The 17,249-nt window shown below is 40.9% G+C and overlaps 1 protein-coding gene across 9 annotated transcripts in view; it reads left to right on the plus strand.

Moving 5' to 3' along the window:
* Positions 1–17,249, plus strand: part of EBF1 (early B-cell factor 1) — a 268,731-nt gene that overhangs the window by 201,215 nt on the left and 50,267 nt on the right. For all 9 annotated transcript variants that reach the window (XM_021410323.1, XM_021410324.1, XM_021410320.1 and 6 more), the window contains one exon: positions 3,142–3,268. In XM_021410323.1, the coding sequence (XP_021265998.1) occupies positions 3,142–3,268 (127 nt within the window). The remainder of the gene's footprint in view (positions 1–3,141; positions 3,269–17,249) is intronic.

Here is a 17,249-nt window from a genome sequence, read left to right on the forward strand (position 1 = left end):
TATTATCACCTGATTCTAATAGCTTACCTCTTCCAGGTGCTTTGCATGCAAATACTAGACAGACTGTGCACTGAAAAAGGTATAGTCTGTGTCAGTGTGAGAGGAGAAAATGTGGTAGCAAAATTTGGAGGGATTTCCCCATCTCACACCACAGGTCAGCACTTCAACGGGAAAATATCCCATAATCCTGGAGTCATTAGGAGATTAGGGGAAGATTTGCTCTGGCCATGCACTCAGATCCATGCAGCACCCCCTGAATCACACTGATTGCAAAACAGACTTGGGGAACTGGTCTGAATCCAGAGGTGGATTCAGAGGACAGATTTCAAAGTACAGTGACATTTTTTGTCCCTTAAAGCCAACTTTTTGAGACAGCAACAATGTAGGGGAATACTGGTATGTAACCAAGTTAGCTGGTTCCTTTCTGTGGGCATGAGAACCAAATGTTGACCCAGAACAAAGGTCTTCCTAGCTCAGCACTGCATCCCTGATGGTGGTCAGTGGTAGATGGTAAGGAGAAAAAGCTAAAGGAAGAGGAATACGTATTCTCCACATACATCTCCCAGGTTTCAGTTCCAGAGAAGAGAGGAATAAAATATATACTGATTATCCTAAACCATAGGACTTCAGACATAATGTTCACCCTTTGGGAATGTGTGGGCGACAGTACTGTATATTTGTGGTTTTAAACACAGTTAAACTTATTTACTTCAGAGCACAAAGGAAAACCAAACTGTTTGTGGAGAACAAACCAGGAAACTTGCTTAACTCTCCCCAGCTCTCTGTAACAATGGACCATAAATAGGTCAGACATTTCTTGGGAACCAGTGAAGATGAGTATTGGAAAATGCCACAAATTATGTTTAAAGAACATTAAAGTGGTGACAGACCAGTAAATGCTGGGAAATTCAAAGATACAACCAGAAGCTGCCTGTATAGCTCATGCCAGAATGGGGGTGAGGGGTGTGGGGCGCACGCTGATGCAGTAAGACTAGCACGTTAACCTTTAGTATTAAAATCCTTGGCTGTTTTTTTTTTTTTTTCCCTAAAAATGTCGTGAATTTTTCCTCATTTTGCCTGTTCACCCAGCTGACTAGAACTACTTGAGGGTGGGATTTATCTCAGCTGTGCTTGGCTGCCTACAGTTAAGCATCTAAATTTGTCATCTTGGTTCACTGGAGAAAGGTAGATACTTCCAGGGAGCATCTTATGCTAATGTGAGAGGTGTCCAAAACCATGGAAATAAATTACTATTCCGTTTCTGCTGATGATTGAGAGCATGTAGAACGTTAGCCTCGGGTTTACGACTTTGGTCAGCTCAACTTTAAGGCAAGTCAGTTTAAGTGAAAGAGATCCTTAGAATTGTTTGTTTCTTTTGACCAGTTGATAGAGTGAGTAATTTGGGGGAAAAGGCAGGTTCCTTTCACAAATAAATAAGTTCCTAAATCATGTAGTTTCAAAGCAGATCTCTTTGGAGCTCACAGACAAGAAGACTAATTCTTATGCGATCATTTCAAAAATGAGTTGGGGGCTGATCCTGTGACGTGTGGAACTGAATAACATTTGGAATATTTGATGCTGGTAGTTTTGTTTTTAATCTTCAACTTGGTCTTACGCTAATTTTCTTATTTTAAATATGGAGAACTTCCTACTGTGAATGCCATTTCCTGCAGTAACACAGATGGCTCTCAGACAGACATTCTTCTCCTTGTCTGTTTTTTTTACAAACTGCTTTATTTGGGAAATTTAGCTTTGTTGGCAATTTCTGATATAAGCTTGGAGCAACAGTCCTGTGCCCTAAACAAAGACCTGCTTAGAAGACTAATTTTTTGATAGGATCACACTGTGATTTTGAAATGCTTCATTCTGTGAAAAATAAAGTGAAAGTCAGCTTTTATTAAAATAATAATAATAATATTAAATTGTATTCCCTAATCCAGGACATAAGTCAGCTGGCAGCACTGAGCTATCGATTGTCTGCTTAGGGTACCCATGGCTTTGATCATTGTCGAGGGTATTTGTGGGCCTGGCTGACTGTGTTTTAAGGTGCCCAAGAAGTGTGATGCATGTGCCAGAGCTGTATCTTGGTTGCTGGACACAATCGTGGCCTTTTTCTATGTACCTCTTTTTCACTTTTCCTGTCTGAGAGGGCAGAATGAGTACATTTCAGTGATGGGGAGATAGGATAGGACATTTCAGTGATGGGGAGAGCAATTCTGTAGTTTCTGAACATAGCAAATATTTGAGTTAAAGTGCAAGAAACTAGTGAACTCCTAAATGGCTCTAATGTTAATTTCAAGGACTATGTTTTAAATCCAGCTCATAACCCTAACAGTCCAGAAGGGGAAGCACTGACCCATCCCATCCTTTTGTGTGGAGTACCAGGAGCACTAGTCCTCTTAGCAAGAAAGTTCAGCTTGTCTATTTATTACCCGATAAATTCACATGCAGAGGAGACCTCTCAGTCATTGCAGTGGACGGAAACTGGAACTAAGGGGTAAATGGTTATATTTGGTTCATCTCTTTTGAGAGCTTCGATCAGTTGCAAGGAAACATTCTACATCCTTCAGAAACCCAACTTTGCATTTCTGTGGTAATCAGTTATGCCTCCAGAAAATGAATAGGAGAGAGTCTCTAATTAAAACTGCAGCACGTGACGCTTTTGCAGTGTACAGATGTCAGCTGGGGACCAGTTTTAAAAGCCTGCCTGGGCTTGCACTGGGCAGCCATTCTCAGTGGAAGGGATGTCACATGCAGAACCATGCATCATTTATCAGTCAGATTTGCTGGACACTGCCATGACCTCAGAGTTCACCTGAGCAAACATAAGCATCTTGCTGGTGTAAGCTAAAGCTGTTGCATTAAACCAGGGCTAATGCTTGTACTGGGAAGTGAAGGCCTGCCATGTATGAAAACAGAAATAATGTTGCTATGGCTGAGAAAGGAGAATGCCTGTAAATATTGTAGTCACTGGCTTTTGTGTGGGTTACATTGTGATTGTATTCAAACACTGACAGGTTAATTACATGTTTCAAAGCTTGTTTACTGTGATCTCAGAGGAAAGTGTTATTAGAGAAGTATTCAGCATCTAACAGTGCTTTCCCCCCCCCCCCCTTTTCTCTTCTCAATGTTTTCCTCTAGCTGATTACTCCTCATGCCATCCGCGTACAGACACCTCCCCGACATATCCCAGGGGTTGTAGAAGTCACATTGTCCTACAAGTCTAAGCAGTTTTGCAAGGGAACGCCTGGAAGATTCATTTACACAGGTAAGGATACTTTAGTGCCAGATGTAACGTGGAGAAATAGGGCAGGCAATATATCATGCTCACTAGGGCTTCAGCTTTCATCATTAAAAGCTGTACCATATTTTATTATTTTGGCTGAGCACATCACTGAAGGTACCAATACAAAGTTGAATTTCTGAAATGAAGGACTGTAGAGATGAATTGGAAGGCATATCAGTGTGGGATGTTTGTTTGCTTGTTGGTCCTTGCTGCAGGACATCTCTTTACCTGGGGGCTGCGGGTGTGAAGGAATGAGCCAGACACACAGTGTGATCATGAACCTGCTTTCCAAGAAAAAGTCTTGCTAAATATCTGCATCTCATGTTGTAACAGGGCCCGGCAGGTGCTGAAAGCAGCAGCCTGTTTGCCTTCCCATTTCCCCATAGCATACCTGCCTCTGGCTTCTGGGGAGGCCATGCGGCTTTCACCCCAGTCAGTGCTTCAGACATAATGACTTGCTGTGATTTGGGGTGGCATCCCATACTGAGACCACTGAGTAGGGTGCTCTAGCCTGAAGGATTATTGACAAAACTGCTAAGACATTATGGGTAACATCAATGTTGAATCACTCTCAGTAGTAATGTAGGTGGCATGGCAAATAAACCAAGTAGCAGCCTACCTTTTAAAACAAACACAAGTATCTTTGATTCCTTGGAAGCTATGTGTGCTTTGAGAATTAACAGCTTGGTCCAGGTTTGGATGTGCTCCTTGTTTGACCCGTACTGCAGACAGGACTACTGCTTCTGTAACTGTTTGCTTGAACTATGCATCATCACAATCCAGTGCAATTCCTTGCCTCATCCTTGACTGCACCGGAACATTTAAGAATAATACACCACATAAGTACATATTATGGGGCATTCTGAATTACACCAGGCACATGTATTTATCCAGCTGTGAGTGTACACACAGGAGCTCAAGGCAGGAGATGGACTCCTGTGCTCTAACTGATTAACAAAGCTCTCATTAGATTTCTTTAACACAGAGCAAGCTGAACAAAGGTGCCACATAAAGCTTTCATGTCTTCTTCCAAATACTCTCTCCTCTGTTTGAAATTATGCGCTGTTTCGTTGTTGTTGTTGTTTTTTGTCTGGGTCTTAGTGTTCGTCTCTCACTAAGCAGCAGACTTTGCTGTGTATTCACTGTGAGTAGTATGATTTCACTAGTGTGTGGGAAGTTCATACATTGAACAATAATGCACCGTATCATAAAGTTACTTAGGGTTTGAATGAGCTGGAACAAAAGAAAAAGGAAAAGGGTCAAAATTGCCAGCTGGTGCAAATTGGCAGTGTACGCCACATGAAAGTGTCAGCTGGAGCTCTGGACAGTTTCACTGTGAATCCTTTCCCTTCCTGACTTTGTACAGTAAGCTGTGCTCTCCTTCTGCTCGTTGGTAAGCCACTGGGGTGGCTGCAGTTTGGCCAGTGAAATGGAAAGTATGCATGCAAAGTGAGAGTCAGGGAGGAAACCTGACCCGTCTCAACATGGCAAAGAAATTTATGGGAACTTCTTTATGCAATTTAAATGTTAAAATTGTTTGGGCCCATTTTGTTTTTCTTTTCAGATTACTGTTATATAGCTTTTCTAGGAGAAAGGAGAGTGGTGGTTTGGCCTGTTTGCCCAAAAGCAGATGGTTGAATGTGGAAATAAGTTGTCCCAGTAGGGAAAGTCTTTCTATATATGCCTTTTCAGGTTAGTGTTCAAAACACATGATTTTTCATTCAATAAATAAAAGTTATGAAATACTAAACAACAATGACAAAATCAGAGGTGATCCAATCTGTGGACAATTCTCCTACTTACGCAGCTTTTATGGAGTGCTGGTAGATAGGAAATGCTATTGTGACTGGAATAGTACCTCCTGCAATTTGCATTTTTTCAATCCTTTCACAGGCAGCCTGAACTTAAATGTGTCTTTTTTTTAAAGGACTAAATGAAACTAAAATAAAAACAATTAACGCATCCTGACCTTCAGAAGTGCCTTCCAGCCCTTTAAACAAAATGCAGGTTCGGTACACGCCTGCCGATTAGTTTTAGTTAATTGAAAATTATAGGATTGACCCAAGAGGAAAATTTTGTTTGCACTCCAATCACTTTTACAAATTAAGGAAAATTACCACAATTTTGTTTAGCTAAGGTTTCACACTGAGTTCACGAAATTAGCTCAGCCATCCCAACAAAGTCAGCACTTTGTTACTGAGCACTAGAAAAAAACTAATAGTCTATGGTGTGTACAAACGAAGCATAGAAAAAGCTATGATGCTTTAGAGAACTAGGCCAAGTGTTTTTAATTAGGATTATTGGTTCATTGTAAGTTTTGAAGAACAATCAAACTAGCAGATTAGCTGTTTCTTTTAAAGCTAGAATTTCTTGCCATTCATTTTTCCCATGAGAACTTGTTTTAACTCCCACATAGCACTATTTTTTTTCTTTTTTTTTTCTTCTTCTTCTTCTTCTTTTTTTTTTTTTTTAAACAAGGCCTGCAGGAAATGGACCAATTGGAAGTTGGGATACAGTAACATTCCCCAGCATCACTCCAGCCGATGGGATTTTTTCACAATGTTCTTCAGTGAACTCAGTGTTCTGGAACATATTACAAAACCACAGAGGCCAAATGTTTTCTCAGAGGAGTTTGGCCTCTGTTTTTGGCCGAAAACATTTCGGCATCACTTGCTGCTTATTTACCCTGCTATTAAGAGCAAGAAAAGGGGAGAGGAGAAGAAGAAGGAAAAAATAAAAGAGGAGAGTGTGTGAGAGAGAGAAAAAGACCTGGGGTTTGTGGGCGGTGCAGGAGTCGATCAAGCGTAGTTTCCTTTCTGGTGAGAATGTCCCTGCTCGTTAATGGACCCATTTTGTGGTCAGGTCTCATTTAGAAGAAATTATTTTTAATCAGTGTTCAACAAAATATCCCCTTAAGCCACCTGGCTGTAAACTGTTTTTTTCTTACTGTTAAGTACTTAAGTTCTCAGAAGAAAATACCCAGTGACCCATTAATTTTAGCCTTTTTTTTCCCCATTAACTGAAACTAACTTAGTAACATGATCTCTAAGTAGTCCATGTGCCATCTAGGAATCAAAGTCACATATATACAGAGAAATCCTGGATTTTGTAATTATTTTTGAAAGAAATATACCAGTGTCAGCTCTGTGCTTACAAGAAGACTTTTCTATTTCCCATCTGCAAAGCAGTGTGTTAGCGTGCACTTACAGAGCAATTATTTCTTAAATGTTGAGCTTTGGCATTCCTGAGAGAACATTATTAGAAATACAGAAATATGAATACATCTTACCTCCATGTTCACTTTGGAATTATATTGAAAACTCAAACTGCACCCAGAAGTATATGAGCCAGTGAAGCACCATGCTTGTTGGTGTTTCCCTGGGGAATCTTTTTACCTGTAAATCTCTTCAGATACTGAAGAGCACCGAATGAATTCAACTTCATGTCACAACTTAGGAATCAGGTATGTCCCACTAACGTTATTTTAGGTCTGGAGAAACTAAGATAAATGAAGAAGTCACTATGGATAAAAATCCCCAGGTAGTTTGTCAAGGTGACTCAGGGTGTATGTGGTTGAATTAAGGGATGAGAATCAACACAAGTTGTGACAACTGGTCAGGACTTTGAGGTTTTTGGCTTTGTTTAGTATTTATTTATTTATCTACCTTAAAATGATGCATCATAGATGGCATGATTTTCACGGATGGATTTTGCTGCGTATGGTACTAATAGACCACGAGATTTGAGTGCATGAGTGTAAATGAGAGTTTTTCTCACCACATGTTGGAAAAGACAGTCCACTTACAGACTGTCCAAAACTGCACTATTTTGTGTCTTCTACCAACACCTGCTCCATTTAAGGTTTGGTGCTTTTTTTCCCAAACTAGAGCAGCAGACTAAATAGGTGCCAGAAGTACGTAGCTTTGTACTAAGCTATGAACATGGGATTAATTCAGATCCTTGGTGGGTGCTACCCCAAATACTCATTTTTTATTATTATTATGTTAAAAATTAGTTATGTGGTTGGGTGAAGGATGGAATTTAGGAACCATTTTCCTTTGTATTAGTCTTGCTTGGAGGCTGTGGACTAAACCATTTGTGTGTTGACAGCATGCCATTGGATATGGTATGACTCCAGAAGTGCTGCTAGCAGTAATGGGGAATGTAGGATCAGCATTGTAGACTCTATCAAACAGGGCTTGCTGTGCAGTGTGACTAACTTGGGTGTTGAGTGCTGATCCTCCAGAACAGAATAGAATAGTTCTGTTGGAAGGGACCTTCAGAGATCATCTAATCCAACTGCAGTAATTGTAATGAAGGCAGAGTAGGTCACAGTGGAGCACTGGAGAGCCTGGTCATGTTTGCATTACACTCTTTGGCTATTGTATGTAGGGTGGTGTAGAAATGTTAGCATTGTGAAGAGCAGGGGCTTTGCAGAATTTCTGGGAAACCACATCTTCCTCTGAAATGTCACAGGGCTTCTCAGAGAACTTTTCACTCCCCCAGTTGCTACGAAGAAGAAATAGCCTCATGTGGAAAAATTCCTGCTCCATGCGCATTTCACCCTTTGCTCACTTCCAAAAACAATTGAGTTTGTATACAAACAGGAAGAGCCTTGCAGTTCATGGATGATTTGAGTAACATTTTCAGAAGCTTGTTTTTTAGGTGGCTTTATGTTTATTTTTTTCTCTTTAAATGGTTTAATTTACTCAAGTGTGGGGGTAGTTGTTAATGAAAATCATTCTCTTTTCATTTCTAAAGTCAAATACTTCCAAGAGTTGGATTTGATGGTCCTTATAGATCCCTTCCAACTCAGGATATTCTATGATTCAGTGATCAATGACCAAAAACTACTCATTGCCATTTCAAATTTCAGTCTGTGGCCACAGAAGCAGAGGTTTAAGACATGTTCATGTTCATGAGATCTGCTCAGAATTGGAACCACTTACACTGTGATCTCTTATCCCTAAAGTTTCCAGTCCAGTAAGCGTCAGTGATTCCTTTGCAAAGAAAATTTTCTGCTTTCAAGAAGACACCAAGGTTCAAAAAATGTGTCATCAATGAAGCAATCAGCTTTCAGAATAGAGAGTTCTGGAGTTTGTAGGTTGAAAAAATAGTTGATAAGAGAAAGACTGGCTGTCACGAGGTTCCTGGAACACCACTGGAGCCTCGCTTGATCCCTGTGGGCTAGAGCTTGACCCTTACACCAGCTAACCTTGGCCATAGCTGTGTATCTGCTGTGTAAAAGCCTAGTGACAGTAATTCTCAACATCAGTAATACACAAGCTCATTAGTTTTACAATGCCCCTTCACGTGTGTTTATTATTAAATCATGAGCGCTTAAGTAGCAGATTAGTATAAATGAGGAGAGAAGGCCACCATCAACAGAACAATAAAAATAAATAGAAAAGCCAGCATCTCTGGTACTGTCTTGGATTTTATCCTGATATGTTTCTAAAATTCTTCACCCTCAAAGATATGATGACCATTAATCTGAAGTGAAATATAGAACAAATCACTTCTCTAGAAGAGTGGCCAGAAGCTAGGAAATGAATGCCATTTGTTTTTAACAGCAGTTTTAACTGCCCTTCACCAGTAAATAGAAAAGAGGTGTGGTAGAATAAAAAGTATCAGATGTCTCAGAGTTAAACAGTCATGGAGTGCTGCAGAAGAACCAGCGCTTTCCCTGGGAACACAGGAGGCATTGAGTGCTATGCAGAGCTCAGGGGCAGACCTGCCATTGGGCTGAAGTAGTTGCACGGTGCGCGTGGCTTTCTGCTGCCATAAGGGTTTTCTTTAGGCACTGAAGAACTAGGTCTGCCATGCAGCCACACCAGTGATCTGACCTTAGATGTTACCTGCCCTGGAAAGAGGAAGTTGCCCTCAGGAAATCTCTAGCTGAGTTTTACGTTGAACTCAGCCCTTTCTGAGTTCCAGTCCATTAACTCAGCTGTTCCACTGTGCCTGTGCTACTACCTTGCCTGCCTGGACTCGCTGAAAATAAACTAATAAATGGTTGCACTTGTTTTGGAGCAAGCTTTCCTAAGTGAAATAACTTATTATTTGTTGTTTAGTGGTGGAGTTGGGGTGAAAGTTGCTGCAGAGGCGGCTGTTTTAATGTTTGTTAGTATTTGCATAGTGAAGTGTGGACTGTTACCAGGGTAGAATATGAGGAATATTATTAGGAAGGGTTGTTGGTTTAGTTTTCAGAAATTGAGGAAAGAAAGCCGGGAGGAATCAGAATTGATTGCAGGGAAAAGAGTGTTATCAGACAGTGAGGAGGCGGCAGAGGTAGACTGGAAAATCCCTTTTGTATGCTAATAGGAACACAGAACCCGCATATCTTTGGTATTTCTTAAAAACTGGCAGCACCATAACACACTGCAAGAAACAATCACTAAAAGTGTGCAGTGTACCTGTAGGACAGCTGCAAAATGAAAGCAATTACAGCAACCGTCAGAATAAAGCTGGCTGTGAAGGAAACATATTATTTTGCATATTTTATGTATACACTTTCCAAGAAATATGACCTTTATTTTCTAGTTAGAGAGAAGTGCAATCAGAGTCTACGCAGCAAAGGGTAGCTGGATCATTAAAAAGAATATTTTCTCTGATATTAGAAGTCTAAATGGGCACTAGTCCTTATTCACAACCTTGGCTTTTTCTGTCTGCCCTGAGTTAATAAGTGATAAGGCCAAAAGAGAAATAAATCACTGAGGTCCCTGTCCAAAGAAAACATATTGACTACAGCCAAGCAAATAACAGCCCATAACCAATGGTCCCATTCATCATTCATGTAATAGGGATATAAAGTATTCCCTACCTATGAAACCATAGAGTAGGAAAAAGCCTGATAAGCCCCCAATCTAAGCTATGTGATTTGATTATTAAAGGACATGAACTGTTTGTCACCTACCTTTAATCTTTAAGATGTGTTGCCATTTCTAAACTATAAATTTGTGGTAAAGGATTAGAAAGCTATTAACGATAAAGGTGTAAACTAGAGTTTATAAGGATTCCTGCAATTGTCATGCAACTCTGTAGACCCTTGGAACCTTAACCTATTGAATATGATATAACGTAGTTATCTGACCTTCAAAGCCAATAAACCATTTTTTGCTTTTCAAGTTCTAGACTTACTCCGTGATAAATTAGACCTCTGAGTTCTCAAAAATAAGCCTTGCAAATTCTTTTCTTTATCCCCACCCCAAAACCTTTAAATTTTCATGCCTTCGCTTCAAAACTCTCTTATTCCAGACTGAAATTATTAATCTTTTTTTTTTTTATTCTTCTTTTAGCTCGTGTCAATTGATAAGATATTATTCCCTCTTTTTAAAAAAAGGCCAGTAAAACCGAGAGGTGAGATGAATTTCTAAAAAGCCTGAATTGTGTTCTCTTGCTATGGGAGCTTCACTGTCTTGTTTCGTAATGCGTGGATATTGCAATTAGACAAATGCCACAGCAATGGGCAGTGTATAATCGCAGCAAGGGCTGCTCTGCTCACCTTAATGTGTTTTCATTCTGTGCCCTGGAGAGAGGGACAGGGCACTTTTCTGGTCCATAAACCAAGTCCTCAGCTACTCACTGCCACTGAAATTTTTCACAGACCATTAGCAGGGAATTCTGGCTGTCCTATGCATGTGTATTTTCCTGTCTTATCCTTCCTGCGCTTCTCAGGGGGTGCAGCAGTTTTTGGCTTCTGCCTGGAACCACCTGCAGGATTTACTGTGTGACGTTGAGAAATGGCTAAACCATGGGCCCCGATGTCAGAGGTGTCTGAGTAGACAGGGAAGGACATCTGAATGTGAATTTAATGCATAACCACCAACTCTTGCACAGTGCTACCTGCAAAACAGCCTCCTTAAACTGTGCTTAATCCTTTGAGGTGCTTGTTAATGGGGGCTCATTTTGCCTAGGCATTTAGTCACTCCAGTGAATGTGCAGCTGACTCTGACATTGTGCTGTGGAACCTCTGTTCCCCAGGGGCAGGACTTAGGCGGCCTCACTTGCTTTGAGCTTTGTACTAGCATCCCTACACAGCCAGAAACGCTCATCTGGCCTGGTTAAAGCTTGCTGACAGCAGTGACTGCAGAGTAGATATGCCCCAATACAGCCTGTGTCTACAGATTCTGGCTTTTTTGTTAATATATAGATAAAAGGAAAATCTTGTACTTACAGCCTTTCATCTTAGTGGATGCAAGAGCAATTTATTGCATGCAGTGTGAAGTTCTTTGTACTTTTCTGCTATCTTGCAAGAACTCACGCAGACTCTTCTGCTTAGTTATGAAGATATCAAGTGCGTAAGTGAGGTGGTCGGCTGTGGGGCCTGAGTAGAGATGCTGAAAACAGTTTTATCCCAGATCGGCTTAATGCTGGCGTCCTCTCAACCCTGCTGGAGACCCTGCAGAGTTGCCTCCTGTGCTGACATCCACTTTTTGTTTTATTTAAATCAGCCCATTTTTATTTTATTTACATCAGCTCGACTATTTCTGTGTGTAAGGCATTGCAGTTGGCAGGGCATGCCCTTGTAGGCCCTGGTATCTGGTGAGATGCTGTATTGCTGGCACTGCAGGAACCAACTTGGGGGGGAAGAAAGGCAACTCAGAAAGGAAGGGAATTGTAACTGTGGTGTTTTAAATGATCTGAGACTTTTGGCAGTGGTCCATGTTTATTTCATGATAATGGTTGACTAATGTCTTACATAAAATAGAATTTCGTTAAGGATTCAGTCTGTGCAGGTGTTTCAGCAATCTGGCAGACCTCTGTCATCAGCCAGTTACTGATGGTGGTAAGCAGGAGCATGGTGGGCTTAGTACTATCCTTTCTACTGCATTCTTTAAAAATGTTTCTTCAATCCCTTCCCCTTTCAAAAAAATCTCAATCCCCATTGCCTAATATACAAGGGCTGCTCCGAAAGTAATACCTCCTATTTTACTATGTTGACCCACGATATCAGAGGCAGATGTTGATGGGATGGCAGCAGAGGTTGAACCTTCCCACTGATATTCCATTACATTTTGTTGTCATGTGACAGATGGCAGCAGAGAGGGTGTCTGACAAACTGGCTTCTGACATGGAAGTGTGTATGAAGTAAAGGAGTGGAACTAAATTCCTCCATGAGGAAAAAATTACACCCATTGACATTCATTTCTGAATGTTTATGGAGACCAAACAGTGGATGTAGCACAGTGAGGCTTTGCTGGTGCAGGTTGTTACGAGCATGGCATGCAGACTCTTGTTCATTGCTGCTGACCATGTTGAAAAATAGTGTTTTGTAGCTGAGAATTTTCTCTACTAAATAGTGTATTGTGCTCTTCATACCAGCTGTCATTTCCATGGAAATAAATAGGAGGCATTACTTTCAGAGCAACCTATTGTAGCAGAAATGCTAAGTCATGGCCTGAAACAGTGATTGAGCACCTGGTGGGAAGGCAGGGCCAACTCAGAGGATCTCAGGTGCATGCAGTGCACCTGAGTGACCAGAAGGTGTGGAACTAGGATCCACCCCTTCCCAGTCCTCGTTTATGGGTTGGCAGTGGGGATAAGGGGATCTTGCTGAAGGTCCCTGCCTACCTGAGGTCTTCTAAAGGTAAGCAGCTTTCTTTCTTTTGTTTCTGTGTCCATGGCTGCTGTATTTGGGCTTGTTCTCATTTGCTGCAGCCTGGGATTGTGCTGCTCTGCTATTATTGCTGTACTTTCCATCACATTATAGCATTACACCTATGTGTAACTGTATATATACTGTATTCCTTGAAAAGTTTTCACTGTTGCTCTGTTTTGAGCTCTGCAGTTAATTATAAAAGTATAAAACCAACAGTGCTTAGTCCTGCTAAACCAAGTACATGCAGATCTATCGTTCCCCAAGGTAGGATAACGCTTATTCACATCACAAATGTGGTAGCATGCTGCACAACTATAGTGCAGTTCACATCATGTCAGATATTCTGCATGTACTCATTTCATACTTTCAGCTAAGCAAAAGATGTTTTGTAGCATATTTTTCCTCAAGGAAAGAAGTGAGAACTATCTGTCAGGTGCTGCAATAAGGAACTTGGACTGGGACATTCACTGTTGTAGAGCCTGAAGTCTTGCCTAGTTTGCCCTAAGATTTTTGCATGGCCATACCTATGGTTATTTCATCTTCTTTACTTTCCCTTTTCTCTTTCCTCCCAAATGTTATTTCTCACCTTTTTCCTGTTGTCATAAATTGTGGTTGGCATTTTGCACCAAGAGTTGCAGATTTGAACCACTTTTGCTTAGCGGTAGGTGTCAGCATTGGTGGTTAACAAGAGGAAGCCATATTCCCAGCAGAGAGAGAGTTAATTAAAAAAAAGTAGAGAGAAACCCCACAAAAACAACAAATAATGGCATTTCTTCTAGTCCTAAAGGAACAGAAAATGCACATGGAAATTAAGGTGTTGTAACAGTCATCTAGCAAAAACATACATTAGTTGAAACAGAAAGTGGCACAAAACTCTCGATTTTAAATCAGTGGAAATTGCAGAGGAAAACCTGTGATGTCTATGAAAAATGGCGCAATTTGCTGTCACATTTTAGTCCTGTGGCATCTTCCAGGGTGGGCTTTGTCCCTTTTCAACATGATGAGGTCCTCTTTAGCATCATCATGCATTAGAGTTAGGAATCTCGTGGCTCCAGCAGCTATGGGGCACGAACCCCTGCCTGTCTCAGCACTGGGTGCATCTCCACCAGGAACATCTTCTCTCTTCTGCCTCCTGCCTGCAGATGGGCTCTAAACAAGTGCCCAAATATCCGCTGGGATGTCTGAAGCTGGGTAAGAGTTGCTCCCTCTGTGAACCATGTGCTAGGCTCTGTGTAGGAATGTGACTGTTGCCACAAGCGTTATAATCCCATGATAATTTCTGAAATACATGATCTTATTATCCATCCCTCTTTTTTATTTTTCTCTCCTAAATTATTATCCCATTCCTAGTTTTCTGTGGGGTGCTTTGTGTAGAAGACTAAAACTCATCAAATAGAAGCACCTCGTTTGGATGCTTGGGCATTTCTAGCAGGAAGCCTGTATTTGTAAGAATGAAAGGCAAGATTTTACTGCTGGAAGTAAGCATGACTTCATGTTGAAAGGTCACTTCTGCAAGGGAAATATTATTTTTGAGAGGCAGATCTCTGACTAGCTTTACCACTCCAAAAAAAAAATTATCCCCAAAGTTCTTAGGCGTGTTGTGCATAGCTACTAGAAATAACAGTTACATTGTTGTTCCTAAAAATAAGTCTTCAAGTAGCCCTCATATTGAAAAACAGTAATATTTTCTCTGCCTGTTTTTAATTCTGCCGTGCTTTTGTTTCCCTTAAATCTTGCACTGAAAAGTGCGTGCCCTTTATTTAAAAGGAAGAGAGTGAAACGTGCCTTGCCTATTGCCTTCGGTAGTATTTTCCCCTGGTGGTTCTGTCAGTTCAGGCTCTGTTACTGATAGAGCGGCTCTCAGGGCTCGGTGCAAGTCTGACACGTCAGGGACTGAAACAAGAACCTGCACTAAGTAAGTGTCTTTCCTTCTGGAATGAAGGATTTAGTTCAGATCTCCCAAAGACAAGGCCAATAGGCACATGGTTTCTTCTCCAAGTTCATCCTTGCATTGCTCACGCATTCTGTTAAAAATACAAATGAATCTGATTCATAAGGGAAAGGATGGATACGATGCCCTCCCATCTCCAGTTTCCCCCCTCAGACTTTTTGTTACAGATGTTCCTGCTGATTAGATCTGGGAAATAAGGGTATTTTTGAGGACCGTGAATGTTCATTTGTTTTTTGGCGGGAGTTTCTTCCAGTTTCCCCATGAATCTTTGCACAAGTTTTAGCTGGGGCGGTCTGTTTGAATTAAAACTCAGAGCATTCTATGGAAAGTGGAGTTTGTGTCTGTCTTTGCCTGGAAAAAGGGATGTAAAACTTAATGACCGTTATTAGAAACTGAGAATATTTGTGACTCAAAACCAACAAACACACAGGTGAGGTAATGCCTGTCTGAACATAGGCTATAAATGCAGAGTTTGAATTGGAAGTGTGTAACAATCTACTTTTTTATGCTCTATCTTTAAGGGAAAGGTTAATCAGAAAAAAGTATTTGATAAATACTTTCAGTTAACAAGTTAATTGGAGAAAAATCTCTTTTCGGACAGTTGCTGGGAATGGCTTATTACGAATTATTTTCTCTGAGGGGCACGGTTTACCAGGTGTGGTGGTGACAAGTTGATGGCTGGACTAGATGATCTTAGTGGTCTTTTACAACCATAATGATTCTGTGATTTTTTCCCACTGGAGTACTGATGCCCACGTGCAGTGGAGATGCTGGACTTGCTCCTTGGGATACCTGAGATGCTATGTGTAATTAGACCAAATGGATGTGAGCAGACATCCATACGATTTAAAGCAGAAAACCCCAGGATTTTTTTCTCTTTAAACATTTTTCAGGTGTTATAAAACATTTGAATGAAGATTACTCTGCCTCTCACTGTTCTGTCTTGTAATTCTGCAGTGGAGGTGAGTGTAGAAGTTGTAGCTGATACATAGCGAGCAGCTGATATCCTGTGCTGCAGCCAGGCAGACTGCATGCAGTTCTGCACAATTCCTCCGACTTCAGTGGGAATCTGCATTATCCTTTCGTATTTCATAATTGTGGTCCTTGGGATCACCCGAAATTATCATTGCTTTTTGTGAAGCACCTTAATACTTACCCTACGTGTTCTTTGGAATAACGTACACAATTTTACAATAACTATGTAATTAACTCACTTTGCTGCTCCCCTCTCCAGGGAAACTCATGCTTCTATTAATGCTATTAGGAAGGTCCTATGCATAGAACAAAGAAAATGGTGCAGCAGATGAGTTAACATGATTTGATTTGCAGATGCTTTAAACACTTAGCAGGAGACAGCTACGGAAGCTAATTAAATCACTCTAAGGTGCACAGGATTATCTGCTTTGTAAGAAACAATTTCAGTGAATTATGGCCACCCTTTAGCTGAGGGGAAGTGAAAAGCATATTTGTTTGGAATTAAATTTCCCACGCCATGTGCCCATCAGACCTCTCTTTCCCCTCACTTCTAAAATAGTTATTTCCTAGCAAATATTCCCTAGGAACTTGAATTTGGGTTTTGTAAGAGTGGCGTTGCTTCCGACTTCCTTACGTAAAATTTTTCCGACTTGGCTATTGATTAGGACCTGTCTTTAAGCAGTGTCTTGAGTAAAAAATTGTGTTGGTACATTCACTGCCTCTCAGATACTGCATCTTATTTAGTGTACCGGAATTCCCAGTTTAAAGTAATCACAAAATTTATGGAGAAACGGATAAAAAAGGTTGTAAAATATCGACTTGGGGAAAATAATAACACAACTCATCTATAATAAGAAGAAAAATGAAGCAATAATTCAGAGGTATTGAACGGCTTGCTGCTGGAAATATTGATCCGGTGCTTTAGTGTGCAACATCGCACCTAACATTGCAATGGCAGAGCAGCACTGCATTCCCCTGCTCGTTATTTCACTATTGCCTTGTTACTCAGGTCCCGCAGAGCCAGGATTGCCAGCAGGGAAAGAGAGGAGCCCCCCAAATAACCACAAATCTGTAACATCTCCGTGTCACAGCATCCTGCTGTAACAACATGTCTTACCTCATGACAGGCCTGTGGTGTGACTTTGCTTGAGGTTTTTATGCTCTTGATCTCTTCGCTATATCTCATGTATTGCCTATGCTCTGCGTAACTGGGACCTCTGTGCTATCTTTTTTGATAGCACGTGATCAGAAATGATGCGCTGAGGAAACACGCTTTCCTTAAATATTGACTTTCAGGATCTACGTATAAACATTCCCAATGATATTGCAGTGGTTCCTTACTGTGGCAATAAGCAAACATTGAAAAAAAGGTCAGCAAAGGTCAGTAGAATTGTAGAATAAACACTCCGGTGTTTCCACAGCATTAAACTCCACCA

This window comes from Numida meleagris, chromosome 12, assembly GCF_002078875.1.
Source record: "Numida meleagris isolate 19003 breed g44 Domestic line chromosome 12, NumMel1.0, whole genome shotgun sequence".
Classification (NCBI taxonomy): Eukaryota; Metazoa; Chordata; class Aves; order Galliformes; family Numididae; genus Numida; species Numida meleagris.